This window comes from Tyto alba, unplaced genomic scaffold (genome assembly GCF_018691265.1).
Source record: "Tyto alba isolate M040663 unplaced genomic scaffold, T.alba_DEE_v4.0 Super-Scaffold_29, whole genome shotgun sequence".
Lineage (NCBI taxonomy): Eukaryota > Metazoa > Chordata > Aves > Strigiformes > Tytonidae > Tyto > Tyto alba.
Window position 1 is genome coordinate 5,667,777 of NW_024881303.1, and position 20,434 is coordinate 5,688,210.

Consider the following 20,434-nt stretch of genomic DNA (forward strand, 5'->3'; position numbering starts at 1 on the left):
CCTACTGCTCCTGGGACAAGAAGTACAAAGGAAAAGAGCTGCTAATTGCATCTAAAATTAGACAATAAGTTATTTAAATATCTGTTTCCTTCATATAAGGAAACTCATCACCTCAGCCTGGTTGCCCTACCCGTGACCAGTTCAACTCAAGTACTAAGCCTAATTAAGATAGTTGCTGCCATTAAAAGTTAATTTAAAGAGTACCCCTCCGTTTTGAAATGTGTCATGACATCTGAGTACGTTACATTTACTGTCATGCACATTGGCTTGAGAAATCTAGAACTACTGGTTTCTGAAGAACAGGTCAGCATGTACCAACTCATGAAGGAACCCACCGGGCCTCAACCTCTTCAGGGGACTTTGTAAAAAGCAGCATTTCTGCCACGTACTTGCAACATTTCCTACAGAAATGGAGCGATCAATTCAGACAACGATCACAACACCCCAGTACCAGCTATACGGCAGACCATTGCTCCTTAAGCAACTGAACTTGGGAGTTATCCGTGGCAATTAAACACTGAAGCAACCAGGGGTTTAAAATGACTTTGTGAAAGCTAAGAGGGGAAAAAAACCAAACCAAACCAAACAAAACCCAACCCAAGTTCTTATCAATTCCAAGATAAACTGACCTGCCACCTGGCAATACCATGCCTTTCTCGAATCAAGCACTAACTTACCATTGTCCAGATCTCCGTAGTCTTCAAAGAAAAAAAAAATGTCAGCTCTGGCAAACTCTCCTTCCCTCCACTCAGATTGCATATTGCTGGTGCATTTCGACTCCTCATGGTAGAAACAAGTAGTGCTCACGAGCGCAGCATCACTACCTGTCCTTCACAGCAGGTGTACACTCGTGTATAGACAGCCTCTTCCTCTCGAGTCCAACAATTCCAAGATGAATGAACAGCTGCACAGCAAAGTATTTTAGCCAGTCCCCCTCTTCCAGAGGCTCACTTCATTTCAGGGTGGGAAGTAGCTCTGGAGATTTTAATTCCAATCCTATTTATTTTCCTGGGTTGATGTGTGTCAGGTTTCTATTAATTATATTTTAACCTCCTCCTTCCAAGTGCTATGCTACTTCATTTAAAACTGCTTGTTCTCCATATCCTTTTAGTTCATGTCTTCTTCACTCCTTGCCCTCTATTTGTAAATATCTAGATGTTATTTTTACAAGCACTTCCATTTCCCAATTTTTCATATTTTTATTTGTGTTGAGAAGTATTCTTACAGAACACCAACTCCTTCCTGCCCTCTGTGCATACGCAAACAGAATACAATACCAAATCATGTTAATAAATTATAGGACTTGTAAAAACACAGCTTATTTTCCAGCCTACAACAGTTTACTGCAAAGCCATTTTCACCAATTGTATACAACATAATTACACACACATATACACACCTCCTCTCAGGCATTCATTTGGCTGCCAGCCTGTTAAATGCCTACGTTCTAGGAGGGAACATTAGAAAGGCAATACTTTAACTCATTACATGAACATTAAAAGGCATATTTGTATTTTAGATAGTACTTTATTGTATTCAAAAGCCACTGGAAATATTTTCCCAAATTACATGCTGTAAGAGCTCTAAACTTAAAAATGTATGAAAATTATAGTTCCCTACCCCATCCCAATCCAACTTGTATTGTAAAGTAAACTTACTGACAACATTGCCTCCTCTAGAAATAGAAACTCTTTCAGTGTATGCATGGGGAGGCTTTTTAAAGGAAGGGGAAAGGGAAAGCTCACACCAGTGATAAATTTGGCCAGTAAAATTACTTTTTTTATTTTTTTTTTTTTTATTTTTTGTTAAATAGAAGGGCTTATACAATTGAGTATAAAGATATTTAAAGAACGTGGAAATGAAATGAAAAAAAGTGTCTGGAGGGAATTCTTTTTATTGAGGAAGAGTTTACATATCTAAGTTTAAGTATCCACCTACTTTTTGCTGCCTCCTGTTAACACGCATACTGAAAATACTGCACTGAGCATATGCATGGAAAACACAGCTAATAAAGCAAGAAATATGGTAAATACATTTCATACAACCTTAAAATAAGTCAATCATACAATGAACTCTGAAGCACTTCTGGGATCTGGGATCTTAAGATGACGTTCACTGTTCTGAAGTGTTTACAAATTGACACTTTTTTGTAGAAATATTTTTGTATTGGTTAATAAAACCACAGCCTTAAGATTGTTGGCTTTCAGTTACAGAGGTAACAGAGAGGTATCATCTGAATTCACATCAGAGCTTTTTAAAAAAAAAAAAAAAAATGGCAGCAGTACAAGCATGTGCCTCCTCCAGTGTCCACAACTCTTTGTGGCTTTGCCATGGCCAAGGAATAGAGCTACGCAGCTCAAAGCAGCCAGTCTCCCCAAATACTCTGAGACAGTCTGGCATCCGTTCTCTTGTTTACTGAAATAATGCCCTGCTAAATATAAAATGAAGCAGAAGAACCTCAACTAACCAAGAGAAGTTCCATACAAGTCTGTCAATAGTGAATACATCTGGGAATTAATTAACGAAAAAGGAACAGAATTTTATTCGACCAATCCATAAAGTGAGTTTATAGAAATGCTGCTCTGAAGATGGGAGAGAAGGAAGTTTCCATAACATACGCTGAGCCCATAGTAGAAATAAAATGTTACAGATGATTTGTTCAGGGATGATGTAAGTCAGGGATTTGTTCAGGGATGATGTGGAAAAGTTCGGTGTTTCAAACATCACTGTTGCTTCAATTCACTCTATGCACACTATGGGTTCATCTCAGAACCACCCTGAATAAATGCTCCAGCATAATGGACACAAAAGTAGCCGGTCTCTGATATTAAAATTATAATCAGTGGAAGAAAAGCTTTCACACACTTCAACATTTTATATTGCTCAGGCACTGAGGATCAATTATCTTCAGCACAGGAATTTTCAACTCTAGATTTCTGCTAGAGCTGCCATCCATTCTTCCCACACGTGAAAAACTGGGCTACATTTTATCCTTTTACTTCATCATAATTTGAATTTATTTACATACAAAACAAGAGACAGGAGAAAGTTCTCTTATATTAACCTCACAATGGGCACCTTCACCTTGTAATAAGGTGGCCTTAGGCAAGGCAGCTGCATTTACTTTAGGAGCATATATAAAATTCAGTGTGCAGGTATCAAACAAACAGTAATATCAGGTCATACAATGCCAATACATTCTGGTGGGCCCTAGACTGTTAAGTACAAAAAACCAAAGCCAAAGAACCAGAAAAACCCTCAAACTTTTCAACACTTTAGTTCTGTTTAGAATGCTACACAATGAATAAATTACATCTTTCTGGGATAGTGTTGCTTTTACTCCTACATCTCAAAGAAATTCCAAGCTAATTAATTAGAGCAAGAAATTACATTGAGCAGGATAACGTTTTTAAATATAAGAAATGACTTAGAAACACCAATCAAAGATAATTTGATTATGATTAGCTGTGCTGAAGTCTAAGTCATTAAAATTGATGAAGAATGTTTTTACACTGGTCTATTCTATGTAATCCATTACCTATGCTATGCTCTGTAGTTCAAGTCTAACAAACGGTATCTGATAATTCAGTATTGAAGACTAAAAGACTTTCAATGCACCACTTGCTTTCCTACACTGACATGTTGCCAATAAAAAAAATCAGTAGCAAGTAGATTTGCAAAATTCTTCACTGGGAGAATTTTAGCTTATATGAAATATTATCCAGATTTTTACCTGCTCACCTTCTACATAGTCATGTTTAAATATGGCTGCTGCTTTATTCTGAACAGTCATTATCCCACAAAAGTTACAACTGTGGTTTGGTAAGAAATCATTCCCTGTGCTTTCTAACAACCGAGGCCTGCCCAAAGGTACAAATTTTCTTTCCATGCTCTCAGCTGAAGTGACGAGCGAGACGAGCAGACCTATAATCAACACGCAGCTGAACAAAGGAGTGAAGGATGTTTTTGTCCAGATTAGCAAGTTGTTCTCCTGAGCAAACTTGCTTTAAATTATCCGGGGCTACAACCAGAAGATTGCAAAGTGCATGCAAGGTATCAAAGAGTTGTAACACCAGCGCAATCTGTGGTTAAGAGAAAGAAAAAAAAAACAGAACAGATATTAAGAGTCAGAGTTGCTTCAAGTCTAATAACACAGTGTCCATCTAGATCTTCAAAACACTTCCTCCTGACAGAGGAGTCACATCCATCGTTCTCTCCTCATGTGCATAAATATAGAGACACACACACATATGCATCTGCAGGGAGATGCACACACACAGAGTTATGCATAGAACACATAATAATGCAAACTCAACACTTCTTCAGTATACACACAGAGCCTGCAAGCAGTAAAATGGTAACAGGAAAAAACTGATCTTTGGGGCATGATAAAGAACTGCTGGTATAGTAACAGAATGTATAACTTCAGTACACAAAATGGTGATGTTCAAACAGAAACAAACTATTTTTATGAAGAAAAAACATCTGATTAAAAATAAGTGTCCTGCTACTAATTATGACATGGCTGTACATCACCAACCTGTAACATGCCTACCTTGAAGTCTTTGGCACACTTCCGATATTCAGCAACATCACAAATGGCTAACATGCCTCCCATGCAACTGTAGGAATATTGCTGCAGGTGCTCATAGATAAGTCGATGAAAACGAACTCCAAGCTCCATCAAAACTGTGTCCACATTCTTACCATCCATAGAATTTCTAATCTTTTCCACCTGCTTTCTAACATAGCCACAGACTTTAACACAAGCCTAAAGAAAAAAAAACAAAAAAAAAGAATTGGTTAACTTCTTAGAAATTTGTTATTCTCAAAGTTGCTTCCTCATCATAAGCTGAACATCGGTCACTAAGTCTTTAAACTTCCCACAACACAACACTGAAATCAGTCATTTTCCAATTAATAATTTTCCAACAGCTTTTTATTTACCACATAAAGATGTAAAAATGCAAGTAGAGAGATGGATGCAAGATAATAGTCAATTAAGTTACAGTTTGTATCAGTTCAGAATAGAACAATTTAATCTGGGCTTTTAATTCAAACAATGATCAACCAAGGCGGGGGGCAGGGTGGGGAGAGGGAAGTGATTAAAATCCTCTTGTCAGCTGCCCCAATAAACCCAAATCAACATAAAACCAAATTAACAGCCATACAGGCATCTTCACCCTTCCCACATCGTCCAGACTCTCGGTTCTACTGTCCCACTTCTACTCCCACCTGGCCGCAGGCATTCAGGCAGTGCTCTCACTTCTTCCCATTCACTGTAGTTCGTTCTCTTCTCCTCTCTGCAATGTTCTCTAACAAGAGCCTAACACAACCCAGAACTACAGCTCCCCAGCAGCCCGTAGGCTGGGATTCAGACAGATTCAGTGGTAGAGACAATATTCTGCAGCAAAGACTGTTCATGTCATACCCACGATGCTTTGTCATGTTCCTGCCATTCCAAGGGGAAAAATTAAAACAAACCAAACCAAAACAAAAAATGCCCAGCAACTAGAGAGTACCCGATAATTTGATTTTTTGAAACAGATACCTTAAAGCTAATTATCAGCTAAAAACCTTGTTCCAAATCTGGGCCTCTTGGGAGGGGAAAGACTGGGACAGTTTGTTCAGCACCTACTGATTTGCGTCCGACACTAGATATAAAACTGCTAATGTTCCTTTTCAGCTTGAGAAAATAGTCCACAGCAGAGTTTGGAGGTGCTTAGTCAAAATGGAATAGCTAATAAATTAACCAAATGCACATGTGGTCTAATGCATATTTGGTAAGGAACATCTTGTACCTGATAACATTCATGAGCATCTGAAGCTATACCGATGAGCTGGGACTTAGTTTACTTACATTGGTATACTGAATCAAAACATTGTTTTCATCTTCTGGTTTAAAATCTGTCTTCTTTTGCTCTGCAGCCAAGATGTGCTTCATCTGTCCAATCATACAATTCAGTGTCCTTTAAAGTTACAAATACAGATTGGGTTTTGAAGGGAAAATTTTAATTTCCTTGATTTTTATATTTACAGATATTAATATGATTCTATATAAAAGTAAGCAGCCTAAAGCAGTGAGGAAAAAAACCCACTAACATTTGAGTAATCTACAAAATATACACTAAAAGCAATGTATATAAGAAGCAAGTGGTGCTAGGACATGTCAAAGGAAATGCTTTGTTTATCAGACATGCACACACACATATGCACTCTTCTGAAGTTGCAATGCAATTCTATAGAGAAGATACACTTTATTTCATGTAAACAGTTAGAAAAACGAGAATCAGCCAAAACAACCCCAACAACCTCCAAGTTCAGTTTCTTGGACCACAGCACACAGTATGCTGGCCAGCTGGTTTTAAAGGGGACACATTAATTGTAAGGTAATCCATTCAAATCCAGCTCTTCAGAGAAACTGCACAGCATTCTTCAATGCAGAGGGAATCAGAAAGCTGAAGGAAGCATTCCAAAGAGTTTAGTAGAATTAGATCACATTGCATGTTACTATTCAGAAGCAAACATCAGAAAACACTTAGAAAATGAAGGAGGGAAGGAAAAAAAAAGGCAGGGGTGTGGGGAGAGGGGGGGAAGGAAAACCTCTTCCTTTGCCAGAGCTTGGTATTTCTGTTGTTCTCAGAAATCTAATAGAGTTTTACAGTGTCATTTATTTCTCCCTTGTAGGATTTATCTTTTCAGAACATTATCTAAGGTCAAGGCCCTGGTTTACTTTAAGTCCAAATCAAAGGTCAAACAGCAAAGCAGCCAAGAGAGGCAGCATACCTCTCTCAGTGACTACCTTTGCCAGGAACATCCCTTTGTCTCCCCCTTTTTTTGTCTCTACTTTTCTTCACTCCCCTTATCCCTCCAACCTCCCCAAAGGAAACACAGTCAAGGCCATTATAGGCCTTGAATGATTCAAGCTGGGGTGCAGGGGAGAAGAAGGTATGTATCCAAAGAGGGAATAAACTCCTTTTTTTTCTATGCATAAAGTTCAGACTTGCATTTCAGGTTTACTTCATTCAACAGTCCACATACCAAAATAAATTCAAAGAAATCGTATTTTGCATTCTCCTCAATTTCCATTTTCAATAAATACTCCCCAGAAGGCTGTTTACACAGAACACATACTGAAAGAAACCGGTTGAACTAATTTTGTTTGACTGATAAATCACTTTCACAGAGGCAGACAATTGCTATGAATGGCATTCAAGAAACTGCTACTGGACTTTTCAACATTATCCAAACTGAAAACCATCAATGTTAAAAAATAAAAGCGAATTCCTAAAACTTGATCATTCCTTTAAGTTAGGCAATCAATTCTCAACAGCATCAGTGGCACTATGAAGCAGCATGTAAGCAGGCACACAAGCACATTTTACATGTAACCTTCATCTCAAAACTAATCTTTTATATGCGCCAAAGCACAAATTGTTTTTGAAATCTCCATCTACAAACCTCTGAACATACTGTTTTCCAACAGGAACTTTTTCTCCCAAATCTTACTGTCACTTTTAAGAGATTAATTATTTTACACAAACAGACAGAAACTATTCTAATGCTGATGATCAACCTGTATCTGTCTAGATCTAAGCTTACGGCCTCAATGGTTCAAGTATTTCAAACTTTGTGTTTAACCATCTAAGGTCACTTCAGCAGGAGCAACCAAAATCTCAGTTGCCACTTCCACAGCCCTTATCTCCACCTTTCCTTTTGTACCTACAGAAAACACAGGTGCAAATAATGCATTAAATCTCTTCCTCATCTCTCCGGTAGGACACAAATGCCATGCCTGGTTTTCCTATACAGTGCTTTTCTTGTTTCTCTCCAGTATGGCGTGATCCTTACAAAAACCTCAATAACTATTTCCAGAGTAGCCCTCGTGACCCACAGGTTGACTTTTTTCCATTACTGCAAAGAGAAAACAGGCACAGAAAGCTTAGGTAACATGTTCTAAGTCGACTAATGCCACCCTGAAATATGGAAACACTACATGCTTGCTGGACCAAAGTAGGGCAACACACCAGCAGCTCCATTTGTTAATATTAAGCATGTTAGTTTGTTATTTTCCTCTACTGCAAAGCAGCTATGATTTTAATTTACAGGGTTTTTTATAGCTATCCCCTCATTTTCATTTGGAGAAACATAAAGAAAAAAAGGAAAGATTAAATGAGTCACTCACAACCTCAAAGCAAGTCAATGTCAGAATCAGAATTATTCCAGGTCTACAGATTTCTATGACTAGGTCTAATCCATAGCACTGCACAGATTCAAGCAAATCATCTAACCTATTTTTGTCAAACTTTGCTCCTAATGGAAATCCGGCAAGTCTTTAACCTATTTCAATCATAATTTCTCCCTCATTTAAAGCAGAAAAAGTAGTTTGAGACAATAAGGCAAAATTGAATCATTGCACTCTTTCAGTATAATCAAAATCCTGTAACGTCATTCCAGAAGTATTTAAGGGTCAGAAATCTGCCTTGGAAAATATGACCCTCTAAAACAAAAACCTGAATTTCCTATGCACAATAATGCATACTTATGGATTTAAAAAAAACCAAACTCATTTTGTGTTCAGAAATAATTTATCCTTAAAAGGAAAGCTAATGTACATCACAAAGGAGTTTTACAAAAATTAATGATTAACAGAAAGTTTAAATCTCTACTTGCCTATCAATGCCCATATCCAGCTTCACTTCCATTTGTTCTATGATATCCTTTTTCTTCTGCAGGCATTCAGATAATTTAGGAGAAGAACTGCAACAGCATAGAGGGTTGGGTGTATAACAGCGTTAAAATATCAAACCAAATCTGTCTGCTGGGTCTGCTACCTCCAACAGGATTTTATGAAGATTTCCCGTCCCCTCAGAAAGGGCTAGTTTAGATGGAGTTAGCTGGCTTCAGAACAACAACTTCACAGCCTGCACAGCCACCTGCCCCCGCAGAGGATGTGCTGAGGAGGGCAGCACTGGGCCGTGCCTCTCGGCGGCTGCCAGCCCCGGCGGGGGAGCCAGAAAACCCAGCTTTTCAGGCACGCTCAGTCCCAGCACATCAGTGCGCGCTACCTCGAGCGTATCCAACCCCTGACTCCCAACACCACGCAGCGCTCGTGTAGCTCGTGTGTGGCTCCCAAGGCATGGGCAGCTGCTCCTGCCGCAGAGCCTGCGAGGTGCCCCCGGGAGCAGCAGCTCACCCCAAGGAGCAGCCACAAACCCCCTCTAGTCCTGGCCTGGAATGCAGCAGTGAGGTCTAAGGAGCAACATGTCCCTCCTTCCCATCAACACCCTTGGAGCGAGCTCTCTCATTAGTTCCCCAAAGTACTGACTTGTTTAACTTCCCTTCTTCCCCCTCTCATTACAGCATTTTATCTTCCCACAACATCAAGCTGAACCACTCCAAGAATAAAGTCCTCTTAACAGATATGAAGAACGAAAAAAATTGCTTTCTTCACCAAAAATCACCATTCAGTAGGAAATGCTATTCACAATAAAGGTACCTGATCAATGGCATCAGATGATCATTGAACTGCTTGTCAAATAAATGGAAAATAGTATTGGCCTGGTGGACAACATCCAAGAAATAGAGATTTGCGTTCTTTGAATCAGAAGAGGGAATGCCTAAAGCAAAGACAGTTTCATTAGGATTGTAACGATATGCAGTTTTTGTAATTACCATGACAATTTTTTAAGTATGCAGAATTTTTCCATGAATGCTTAAATCACAGGCTTAGATTTGCAAAAATTTACCATGGTGCCATATATAGAACACTTCTCATAGCTGTATCAGGTAATAATCATAAGCACAGAAATATCTTGCTTTTAAAATTTCTAAAAGCAAAATGAAACATCCAATTTAAATACTTCTTCAGAACAAAACTTTTATGCTTTCATGTAGGAAAAATAGGTTCTCACTGTCAAAATTTTAACTACTTCAATAGATGCAGTTTTCGTATTTGCTGTCACTCTTTAAAGTGCATAAGCATAAAAACAAGCATGGAATTCTTATGAAACGTAAGACACTAAGCCTTAATATAAAAATACTCCCCTGCTATGGCACAGAGAACAATTAATGAAGTCAAGAGTGCTGATGTCCCAGGTTTCTGTGATATAAATGTTTCTGAAGACAGTAGCATGTTTCCAACTGTGCATCAGTTCCCCAAATGGAAGTTACACTTTAGAAGACATTAAATGCTGATTCCCAAATATACAAAACAAATTTAATTTAACCAGTACATTCTGAACAACGCCAATCAATAAGGCACAGCAAGGACCTGCAAAGATCATCTGTACTAAAAGGCCAATGAGATGAAATGCTCAGAAAGTATTATACTCACCAGCAAGGCCTGTTTCTAATGCATAATCGATGTGTTCAGTACATAAGAACTCTACAAGCATAGAAAAAATTCTGAAAGCGTTCTTCGGTAAGTCCGATGGATCAGAGAGCTTTAAAGAAAAAAAAAAAAATCCTAAAGGTCAGTTCTACACTCATTTGAAAGTTTATCAGATATTGCATAGATGATAAGCTTAAAATGTAACAAGTATTCCAGAATAATTGGAATTTTATTCTAAATTGAATGTATTCATATAGAGAACTGTTCCAAAACAGCCTTTAGTATCAATAAACTCTTCACCATTAACAAGTGAACTGAAGCTAGCATGCCATAGGACGCTACAAAAAGCAAAAGTATAAATAGTTTCTAATATTAATAATAGTAATAATAAAGGAAGATATTAATAGTCCTTAAAACACGATTGTCCAGATGTCATTTCAGGAATTACCTAAACCATGTACCACTGGGATGGATGCTGGTCAAATGTATACAGAAAAGATGACCCTATCCATACCCTGCCTTTTTTCTCTTTTACTAAGCTTCTGCCAGAAACAGGACACTGGGTTTGATGGACCTTTAGTCTCACCCAGTGCGGCTCTTCTTTTATCACTGCCACAGTACTGCAGAAAAAAATACAGACTGAACCTCAGCTACATTTATCACAGTTCAGCTGGAGTCAATGGAGCATGAAAATTTTTATTAAGTGAAGTAATGCCCACATACACACAGAGCATCTGTACCTTCATGAGCTGTAAGCAACATGGGATTTCGGACAGCAACCTGTCAGTAAATCCCTTTTCTAAAGAAAAAAGGGACAGGGCTTTTGCATATAAGAAATACAGCTTTGGTTTTTAAGGAATTACACGAAGACTTCAGGAAGCTAGGAGTAAGAAAGATTACTGTGCCAATTCAAGTTAATTTACGTAACAACACTCCCAAAGATTTCTGCTCTCTGTGTCCTGCTTCTGTATTCCCCAAAAAACAAAACAACCCCCCCCAAACAACAAAACACTATTACAGACATTTCCAAACACTGAAATGTTGCAACATACATTTTCATTTAGAATTACCAATCTATTTTTCCTAAAGCAGTCGCATTTGGGACAGACACTGTATCTCCACACATCTGTTATGTGATATAAATATCACAATTAGTTAGCCAGGGACACGTTTATCATCTTTTGCATAGTGAGTTACCCTGACCACAAACAAAACCCTAGCAGCTTGTATGGTAACAGAGAAGCTATAAACCTGTAATTCTAAAAATCCAAAATCCATTTAGCACTGGTTTACACCCCAACACATACAATTGTTTTCAGACCACATATGAAAAATTCTGATCCCCACAGGAAAGGGGGAAAAAAAAAAGTATACAATTAGAAAATGTTAGTTTATATTATGAATTATACAACCATTTCTAGCAGCTACCATATTGAGAAAAACAATGATCTACCTGCCTGTCCTGCAGTCACTGGCTTTCACCACTAGGAAAGTGATCATCCCAGTGTGCAGAGGTAACAGTGCTGTATCTATATTTGTTATATCTTTGACTCTTCCAAGTATATATTAGAATTTCTAAATATCTAAAACATTAAGGTTTCTGCACTAAGCTAATTTAGAATGTTAGAGGTATTAAAATTTGTTAGAAATCACTGTAGTTAGCTAATTAAAAAATCCCTAGCATTTAATTTTGCAATTAAGTTTCAAGGGTTTTTATTTACATTAAAGTATCAGACAAACAGTAATTGACAGGCAGCAAAACCAGCGATTTAATCAGAAGGAAAACACTTTTTTTTTGTTAGACCAAAGCATTTAAAGAACAGTAGAGGGTTACCACAGTAAACCATGTTAAAGATTATTCTTCTCAGCATTTTACTGGTGATATTCTCTACTGCTAGAAATGGCACTTGACACAGGAAAATAACTGTTGAACTATTCTCTATATTTTTAAAGCAGGAAAAAAAAATGACATGAAAGGTTTCTCAAGTCTTGGGTCTAATTTAGTAAGAAAAGCAATGTAGATAGTAGGTTTAACCCTCCCCACTTCTTCCAAAAGTAGACAATATTAAAAACCACAAAATACAACTAGACCCACATTTAAAAAGCAAAACCTTAGCCTCCACCATGACTGATTCAGTGAAAAATACAAAAGAGAATTGATCTGTTTAATAATGTCCTTCCTTTCTTCCTTCAACTGAAAATTGAACCTCAAGATTTAATTTCACGCACAAAATTGTATCACTAATGGAGATCACAGGAAGCCAACTTACCCTGTGACACCTTTCAAAAGCTTGCTTAGTTTCTTGCAAAAGGTTAACCACCACTTCTTGTGACAGAAAAGTTTCTCCGTGTGTGTCAATACTTGGCCCCAATGGTAAATTTGTACGTTGCCTTATTCTCTCTTTGAGGTCTTGAATACTAGAACAAAGATATACCAAAAGGCAATTTCACTGGATGGAAATTTTGAAGCTCAAATTCAACAATGATTTAGGGTATTTTAGTTGTTAACTTAAACAGAACCCAGGACACACTTTAGGATATGCAAGCATTAAGACAGTCTTGCAAGCTTAAAAAAATATTGCCAGTAAATGCAAAACTACCAGCTCTGATCCCATGGTCAACTGTGTTCTACCATGGCACATCCACACCATGGGACCAGCTATTCCCCACTGTGGAGTAAGAGTAATTTCAATTGAATCCTATGACACTTATGCTCTGCGGACAAAGTTTAGCCTCCATACGTTCTGTCACACTGCACTTTCAAAACACTAATGGGAGCTTTCTATCTCATCCACACCCACAAATCCTCTCATCCTCATCCACTATCTCAGCAGTCCTGATTTAGTCAAGCATGCGCCAGCACATTTCCATGCATAAAACAATCCATAAAGTCAGTCACTACAGTCAATTTAATTTCCCCAAGAAAATTATATCTTCATCTTTGTTTCTTAATTCATTTAATTACTCTGCTGCTGCTGTTCTCTCCAAATCATTTTTCATTCCTGACACACTGAACCCAGTAGCTCTTTGAAAGGTGCAGTAGTCTTATCACCTCTGCTTCACATAAGTTTTAATTCTTCCTTCCCCACTTGTCACTAGTCCTTTATTAGAATTTCTCTACCCTGAGGATAATGAAGTCTTGTTTTACCTTTCTCTAAGTCCATTGCATCTTCTGGGCTCATTAAGAGCTTTCTCACTGACACTGCTATGGTCTTTTCCCCTTCCTAGGTCTTGGGAGGGGACCACAAGACCTGGGCAGGTGAAAAAAAATGTATGCTTTTAGATACACACATATACATGCTTTAGGTACCTTAATTTTGCTTCAGTCCTTTTGTGGGTCTGGATCCTAAGTTGAAACATAGGTTTAACTGGTATTTTTCACTTCCGATGAGCGAATAAATACCATGCATAACCTTTCACATGTACCGAGAGCAATACCCTTTTTTTAGCAGAAGTGACAGCAAATTATAAACAGCTGTAGGTCATTTTAGAAGCCTGCTCTTTTGCAGTTCATCACTGTACATCTGACATGGCAAATACTAAGTTTATCCCCTTTACCGCCTCCCTTCCATTTTAAAAGTACAAAATTTCACAGAAGAAACTTACCCTCCAGTGCCAATGGACCTCTTCTGGTGGTTTTTGGAATCATAATAGCGTTGCAGAATCATAGCACTCCTACTTTTCAAATAACCGATTTCCACCTCAATGTAATTCTCCAAGTAGGAAATGAAAATGGATTTGATAAGCTTAGACAAGAAAGTCTGCTTATCAGTACCCAAGTTAAATTCCATCAATTTGCTTGACAGATTAGTAGTTCTTTATGCAAAAGAAACAAAGAAGGGGAGAGAAGGAAAAGGTTGAATTTGTATGAATTACAGCATTACATGTTTGTAAAGTACATACCACAACAGACTCCTGATTGTGATTAAGACTTCTAGCAGCTTTACATTTAAGCAAAGAATTTTCCATAATTCATGTTTAATTACATACAGTACAACTACAATCAAATAAGTCACCAGTGAGATGCAGAGGACTGGCTTTTGCAGAGTTTTAAAATTACTCTCAAATATCACTATACTAAATACATCCCATTAAAAATAGTAATGGCAATTTTAAATCTTCTTCAAGCAAGCAATCATTGTAAAGGTTAATGGACATAATATTTTTTCAATTTTTATGAGGAGTTTACATTTTTGGCTTTTCTTCCTACATCTTGATAATAAGCCAAATCTATTACAAGAGAATATCTACAACAATAATTTCATCATCAATATATCAATACCTTGTATATAGATCATAGAGATTCTTAAGATACTGTTCTGCATCTGATTTCCTGTGTTCTTCTAGCTGGTCCTTTACATAACTCTGTAAAATTTGGGTACATCTGTTAGAAGATTAACTAGTAACCAGAGGTCATACTCACTATTTACTAGATTAGATGTAGTTTATTGCTAAGTGTATCTCTCACTTAAGGTAATTCATATATTCTTTGTCTTTAAAACTCTAATTTACAGATCCTGCATTACCTACACGTAGAGTTAAATGTATCTTTTAGAAGAAAATGATTTAATAATACAAAGCAGTAGGGTGTGAAGCAAAGACAAAAACAGATTGCTTTGAAAATATGTTTGACCAGCATACACAAAATCCCCTCTTTTTAAGAATCAAAAGCACTGGAGGCCTAGTGGCATTCTGCAGTTGACAGTAAGCAAAGGAGATGCTTATATATTTGCTTACCATAACACATACACAAAGCAGATACAAGCTTAGAGCCTTCTTGCTACTGAATACTTGGACAAAAGTATCATTTGCCATAAAATACTAAGTCAAAATTGACACACAAATTTGGAGTTGAAACACAAGCTCAATCTCTACACTACAAGGAGAATAACATCCACAGGGAAATTGCTTTTTGCAACGAATAGTCATGTTGACTTTATGCACTTAAGTGAGTGTATTTGCAGGATGGAAAACAGTATTTTCAACCATTTTAGACTTTTACATAAATATTTCATTAGATGTGAGACAGTATTCATAATGTAAGTTTTTTTTCACTTATTCAATGCTAACCTCACACACGAAACCCAATTACAAGAATGAACAGATAAAAGATACTTATTAGATGTGAACCTTCTTTTCCTGACATTCTTGGCAGGAGGCATACAGAAGAAATCAAACAGGTGTATCACATCTTCTTAAGCACTCAGTAAACATACTGATTCCCTTATTATTTTACATACTGAATTTGAATGTTTTTCAGTCACACTGTATTCACAGCACAAGCAGCTTTATTTGATATAGGCTTGATTATGTGAATTGTTACAGACGAGAACTGTGATTCTACATCCTTATACAAGATCACAAATACTATAATTTCTCATTAATTAATTTTTTGGGTGAAAAGTTTCTTCAGTTAATTTTAACATATTAAAATTTGAAATACCTGAAGTTTTACTTCAAAGATATTTTGAATGAGTTTGGCTAGCACAGTCTCTGGATTGCTAAAGACTTCTCCAACTTGCTTATTCACTCGCTGGCAGAGAATGGCTGCATCTTCAAAGACGTCATTCCTCAGGAATGCACCCTAGGGTTTTAGAAGCACATTTCATAATATATTTACCACAACCTATACAACTAAATAAATCAACACCCAGAGATACATGTAAAACAAAATTTGTTACCTCTTGACACTGTTTTATGTACACATCAACGCAATGGGAATAGCCCTATGGAAGGAGCAAAACAACTCAGTGTTAAAGCAGGTTGTCCACGCTTTCAGTATGGAATGAAATCAAGGAAATACAATCCCTGTGAAAAAGTTATTGGAAAAAAATAGATTCATCAAAAGTGTAGACTCTTTCAAACCCATTTTTGTCACAAACCTAGAGTAACTTCACTTATCACCACTCTACATGGATCTACACCACAGGTTTCAACACACTTTCTCAAGTACGAAAGTCAGTTCACAAGCATACAAGAAAAAATTATTTTAGAATGGTCTCTACTGATACTGTCTCCAACTGGGCATCATCTGCCTCCTTTATTCCCCTGCATTTGATTTCAGATGGAACATCTTGGTAATTCTAAAGTTATACATGTTATCTGATATGGTGGTTGTGCCCATGCAAATAAGTTCACTTAAAACAGGCACTCATTGTATCATGCATTGTTTTACTTATGCATTTCAATTAAACCCCTCTGATTTTACCTTAAAATGAAGCAAAACTGCTGCTACTTCTCTCATTCTGGAAATTTCACCTCTCCGCTGTGCACCGGTAAATTCCTGAATTAGCTGGCACTCTAAATCATGGTACTTACCTGGAGAGGAAAGGGGATAACAACAAAAATCCATCAGGCTACGCAATACAAGCACTGACAAAAACTGTAATACTGACACTACTGCAAACTTTTAAAATCATCTTTAACAATTCAAATATAGGAATATGGATTGAACTGGATAGATAACTTACTTGCTATCTTTGATTTTACTTCAGAAAACCTGTTAACAACAAAAAAATACCATGATTAAATTCAAATCCACCATCACAAGAGAAATCACTGACATTCTAAGTCATGACTAACAGGCACTCTACTCAAAAATTAAAACATGGAACACAAAGATGACAGAAAAGTTACATGCTTTATATCTGTATAAACCTACAAGCATCTAATTCAAATCTAGCATTAAGTCAGCACAGCAAAATTATCCCATTAAAAGTCTGTTAAGCAGTTTAGGATGTATATGTAAAGATGATCCTACAACATGAGTGCGTGAACACAAACTTGAGAATAGAGGAGAGAGAAATAAGTACACAATCCATCTCAAAAGCCATATGAATCACTAAGCAAAGCACCAAAAAAAGTAGACACGTATCAGAATATTATAGCTATGTGACATTTTTTTTTTAAAAAGATGTTCAGATAGAATTTTACCTGTCAAAAGGCAGTTCCTGTGCAATCAAATGCAGTTTCTGAATAATATCAGCTGCCTCTTTAATCTGTTAAGAGCAAAATATGAATTATTAAAGGTCTGATTGTGGGCTACTCCTTTCCTCCCCCTCCACTGTCCAATTTTCATACACGTCATTTAGAAAACTAAAGCTGGTTGACCTGATATACCCTTGGAAGAGAGCACCCCTTCAAAGTTCCTGTACGCACTTCTATGATGCCTAAGGCATTTGTTTGTTTGGTTTTTGTTTTTTTTTTTTTTTTTTGTGTTTTGTTTTTTGTTTTGTTTTTTGTTGTTGTTGTTGTTTTTTTGGTTTTTGGTTTTTTAACAAAGTTATATAGGTTAAAATACGATAAAAAGTCTTGTTCTGTGTTCATATTGGGCATGTCTGTGTAGGTGTGTAAGCTACCTGGACAAATAGCTCATCACTGCACACAGGTACACAGCGTGCAGACCAAAGATTCCTCAGTGATGATTAGATCAGAATGCAGATAGAGCAATCTCATGAAAATTTGCAACCTTCCATTTGGGAATGAAATATGTAACTAACACAGAGCTGGCTGAAATACAACATTTTACTTTACAGTTGATTAGGATAAAAGCCTTACTGACTCATGCCCAACCAAAAGAGATCTTTGTTGAACTCCAAAGGGAAATGACTAGCAACCCTTTCAGACATGTCAGAAAAAGCACTAGGGGATTCTTTGCAACTGATGAAATTAGAATTAGCTGTAGCCAAAAAAGCTATGACAATGCTTGGGCATGGCTGTGAGAGGGAGGGGAAAAAGTAGATCAAAGCAGAGCATGGTTGCAATACTTCACATTCTCCCAAGGAAGGAGAAAGGGAAGCTGTATTAGAAATTATAAACTGAGGTCCAAAGCAAAGATCAAGATGAAAGTCAGATGATCATGTATCTACAAAATAGGAACAGTCACTTGAATACAAAAGCCAACAAAAAAAGTTAATGCAGCATGCAAATTTCTGCTCTGTCCTGGACAGCAAAATCTTTTATCATTCATTCTTCTACAGTCAATTGGCACGCGAAGCGCACTGAAGTAGTGCTTAGTGTTTGTTTCTCTAGGCTGATTAAAACTATTGAAAACACCAGTTTGAAAATGGGGGGAATGCAGCTGGTTGCAACTGAAGTTCAGTGGATTTAAGCGCACAGTGTTCACTGGCCCAAACCAGAAGCAGCTCTGGGATGGTTTTACAGGCATCTTGGTGACTGGATGGCACCTCAAAGGCTGCCTTCGATGGAAGCTCTAGATACTACATTCAAGCAAAATGTTTATAAGTTGACATAGAGAACACGGAGAATGTGCAATTTATCTTGTTCTTCCTGTTAGTCATGTTCCAGGGAACTGGAGTGAAAGGAAAGAATAATGAAATTCTGTTCTCCCACCACTTAGAGCAGGTTGGGATTAAAACTTTTCAAGAATACAAGACACACAGGTAAAAATAGAGCACAGGCATCATGCTAGGTTGGTTGCTCAGAAAAAAAGAGAGGCTCTCAAAGTATATCCATTCTACTTAATAAGAGCAGCTTATTTTTTGAACTGTCAGCTTACAATAGCCTCTTAAGTCAAAAGCAGCTATGCTCCTCAAATAAATCCAATGAAACAGCGGTTATTTCTATTAGCTTACAGTAACCTTAATACCTAACAATTGTGATCAATACTGATGTCATTAGAATAGTCTATACATTAGCAGTTATTCACTGATGTTACAAAAAAAATTTTTTTTTCTGTCTTCTCTTCACACAATAGCTGCTAACTTACTTAGATTCTTAGATTTTATTGAATTCAGGGCCTTTTCTTATGCACACGAGAAGCCATGACAAATCAATTCTCCATGGTTTCTGCTTAATTTTGGACATATTTCATTTTTAATTGAATCAGGCTTCTATAAATTATTAAATCAAAATATAGATTCTGTAAAATATAACTTAAAGGCTGTAACATATCTGCAAAAAAATCTGAAAACTCATGGACAAATAATGGCAAGAAAGAATTGTAACACAAAATATTTTTATGAACAAGCTAAAAGGCATAATGGAATAACTTCAAGTACATAACAAATGGAGAAAAAGATCTAAGAACAATAGTAAACATTAAACACAGACCAATGCAATTGCATGATAAACAAGTGAGCTGCTAGATCATTTTGATAGCTTAATTGTTTTGACTGGAGTGATCTGCTCACTTGAAGACTTTTCAATACAGAAGAGGGACTGGTTAGCTGGCAGTGCAAGGGAAATTATAAGGATTCAGAGGATGAAGACACAATATATAGCATGGAACAAGGCAGCAATGAAAAACCTTTAGAGACAGTAAGTTAGAAATTGCTCAGTACAGCTAGGAGAAAGTAACGTGAGAAGCAACAACCTGAGTGTAGGAAAAATTAAAAGGGATCCAACAGATTTTAAGAACTTACACTACTGAGAAAAATATGAATGCCCTAGGAAATAACTGCATTATAATTCCTTTCTTGCCTCTCCTTTCACAGTATCCCCTGCCCTCAGTCTCTCAAAGAAAAACCCACACGTGAGGGACAGCATAGTACCAAAAAAAATCATAACATCCTCCAAAACACTATTGAAAACCCACATCAGTTCAAAGATCATAAGATCTGACAAAGCATGAAAGTGTTACATTTAAGAATATGTGTTACTATCTCATACTTCAGAACTATTTTTAGTTCAAAGATGCTATAGCACATGTCTAGGCAGGTTCTTTTATAAGCACTGCTACTATTCGAACTAGGAGGCAAAAAGATACAGAGCAGTACTAACCCACCTTCACTGAAACTAATCTCTGCAGGGTAACTTGTATCCAGAAAATCTTGTTTGTGTTCCCACACGCTCCCTCTGCAGACTGCCACAAGACTTCTGGCCTTTGCTACGTTTGCCTTCCTCCAGATTTGCTGAATATATTATTATTCTTCAGGGTGTATGACGACTAATTTGTTTACTAATTTTATTTTCAGGTTTACCCTATTTATCTACCAGTTTTTTCAGATCTTCCAACAGAAAGTATTATGAAACTTTATAAGTAAAGTGAAAGTTGAATTCTCCATGAGACTTCAGCAGACAACACATAATTATCTTTAACTTATGCTTTGTTATTTACCATGTTGACATCAAATATTTTTA

The 20,434-nt window shown here is 37.0% G+C and overlaps 1 protein-coding gene across 1 annotated transcript in view; it reads right to left on the reverse strand.

Moving 5' to 3' along the window:
* Positions 1 to 1,876: 1,876 nt before the first annotated feature.
* EXOC5 (exocyst complex component 5) overlaps positions 1,877 to 20,434 on the reverse strand; it is a 29,083-nt gene continuing 10,525 nt past the window's right edge. The window contains exons 5-18 of the mRNA XM_033009783.2: positions 17,267 to 17,331; positions 16,804 to 16,832; positions 16,542 to 16,651; positions 16,015 to 16,059; positions 15,777 to 15,917; positions 14,616 to 14,698; positions 13,940 to 14,149; positions 12,604 to 12,751; positions 10,337 to 10,445; positions 9,500 to 9,620; positions 8,674 to 8,760; positions 5,861 to 5,969; positions 4,556 to 4,771; positions 1,877 to 4,082 (exon numbers count right to left, since the gene is read on the reverse strand). Coding sequence (XP_032865674.1) covers positions 3,894 to 4,082; positions 4,556 to 4,771; positions 5,861 to 5,969; positions 8,674 to 8,760; positions 9,500 to 9,620; positions 10,337 to 10,445; positions 12,604 to 12,751; positions 13,940 to 14,149; positions 14,616 to 14,698; positions 15,777 to 15,917; positions 16,015 to 16,059; positions 16,542 to 16,651; positions 16,804 to 16,832; positions 17,267 to 17,331 — 1,662 coding nt within the window. The 3' untranslated portion in view covers positions 1,877 to 3,893. The remainder of the gene's footprint in view (positions 4,083 to 4,555; positions 4,772 to 5,860; positions 5,970 to 8,673; positions 8,761 to 9,499; positions 9,621 to 10,336; positions 10,446 to 12,603; positions 12,752 to 13,939; positions 14,150 to 14,615; positions 14,699 to 15,776; positions 15,918 to 16,014; positions 16,060 to 16,541; positions 16,652 to 16,803; positions 16,833 to 17,266; positions 17,332 to 20,434) is intronic.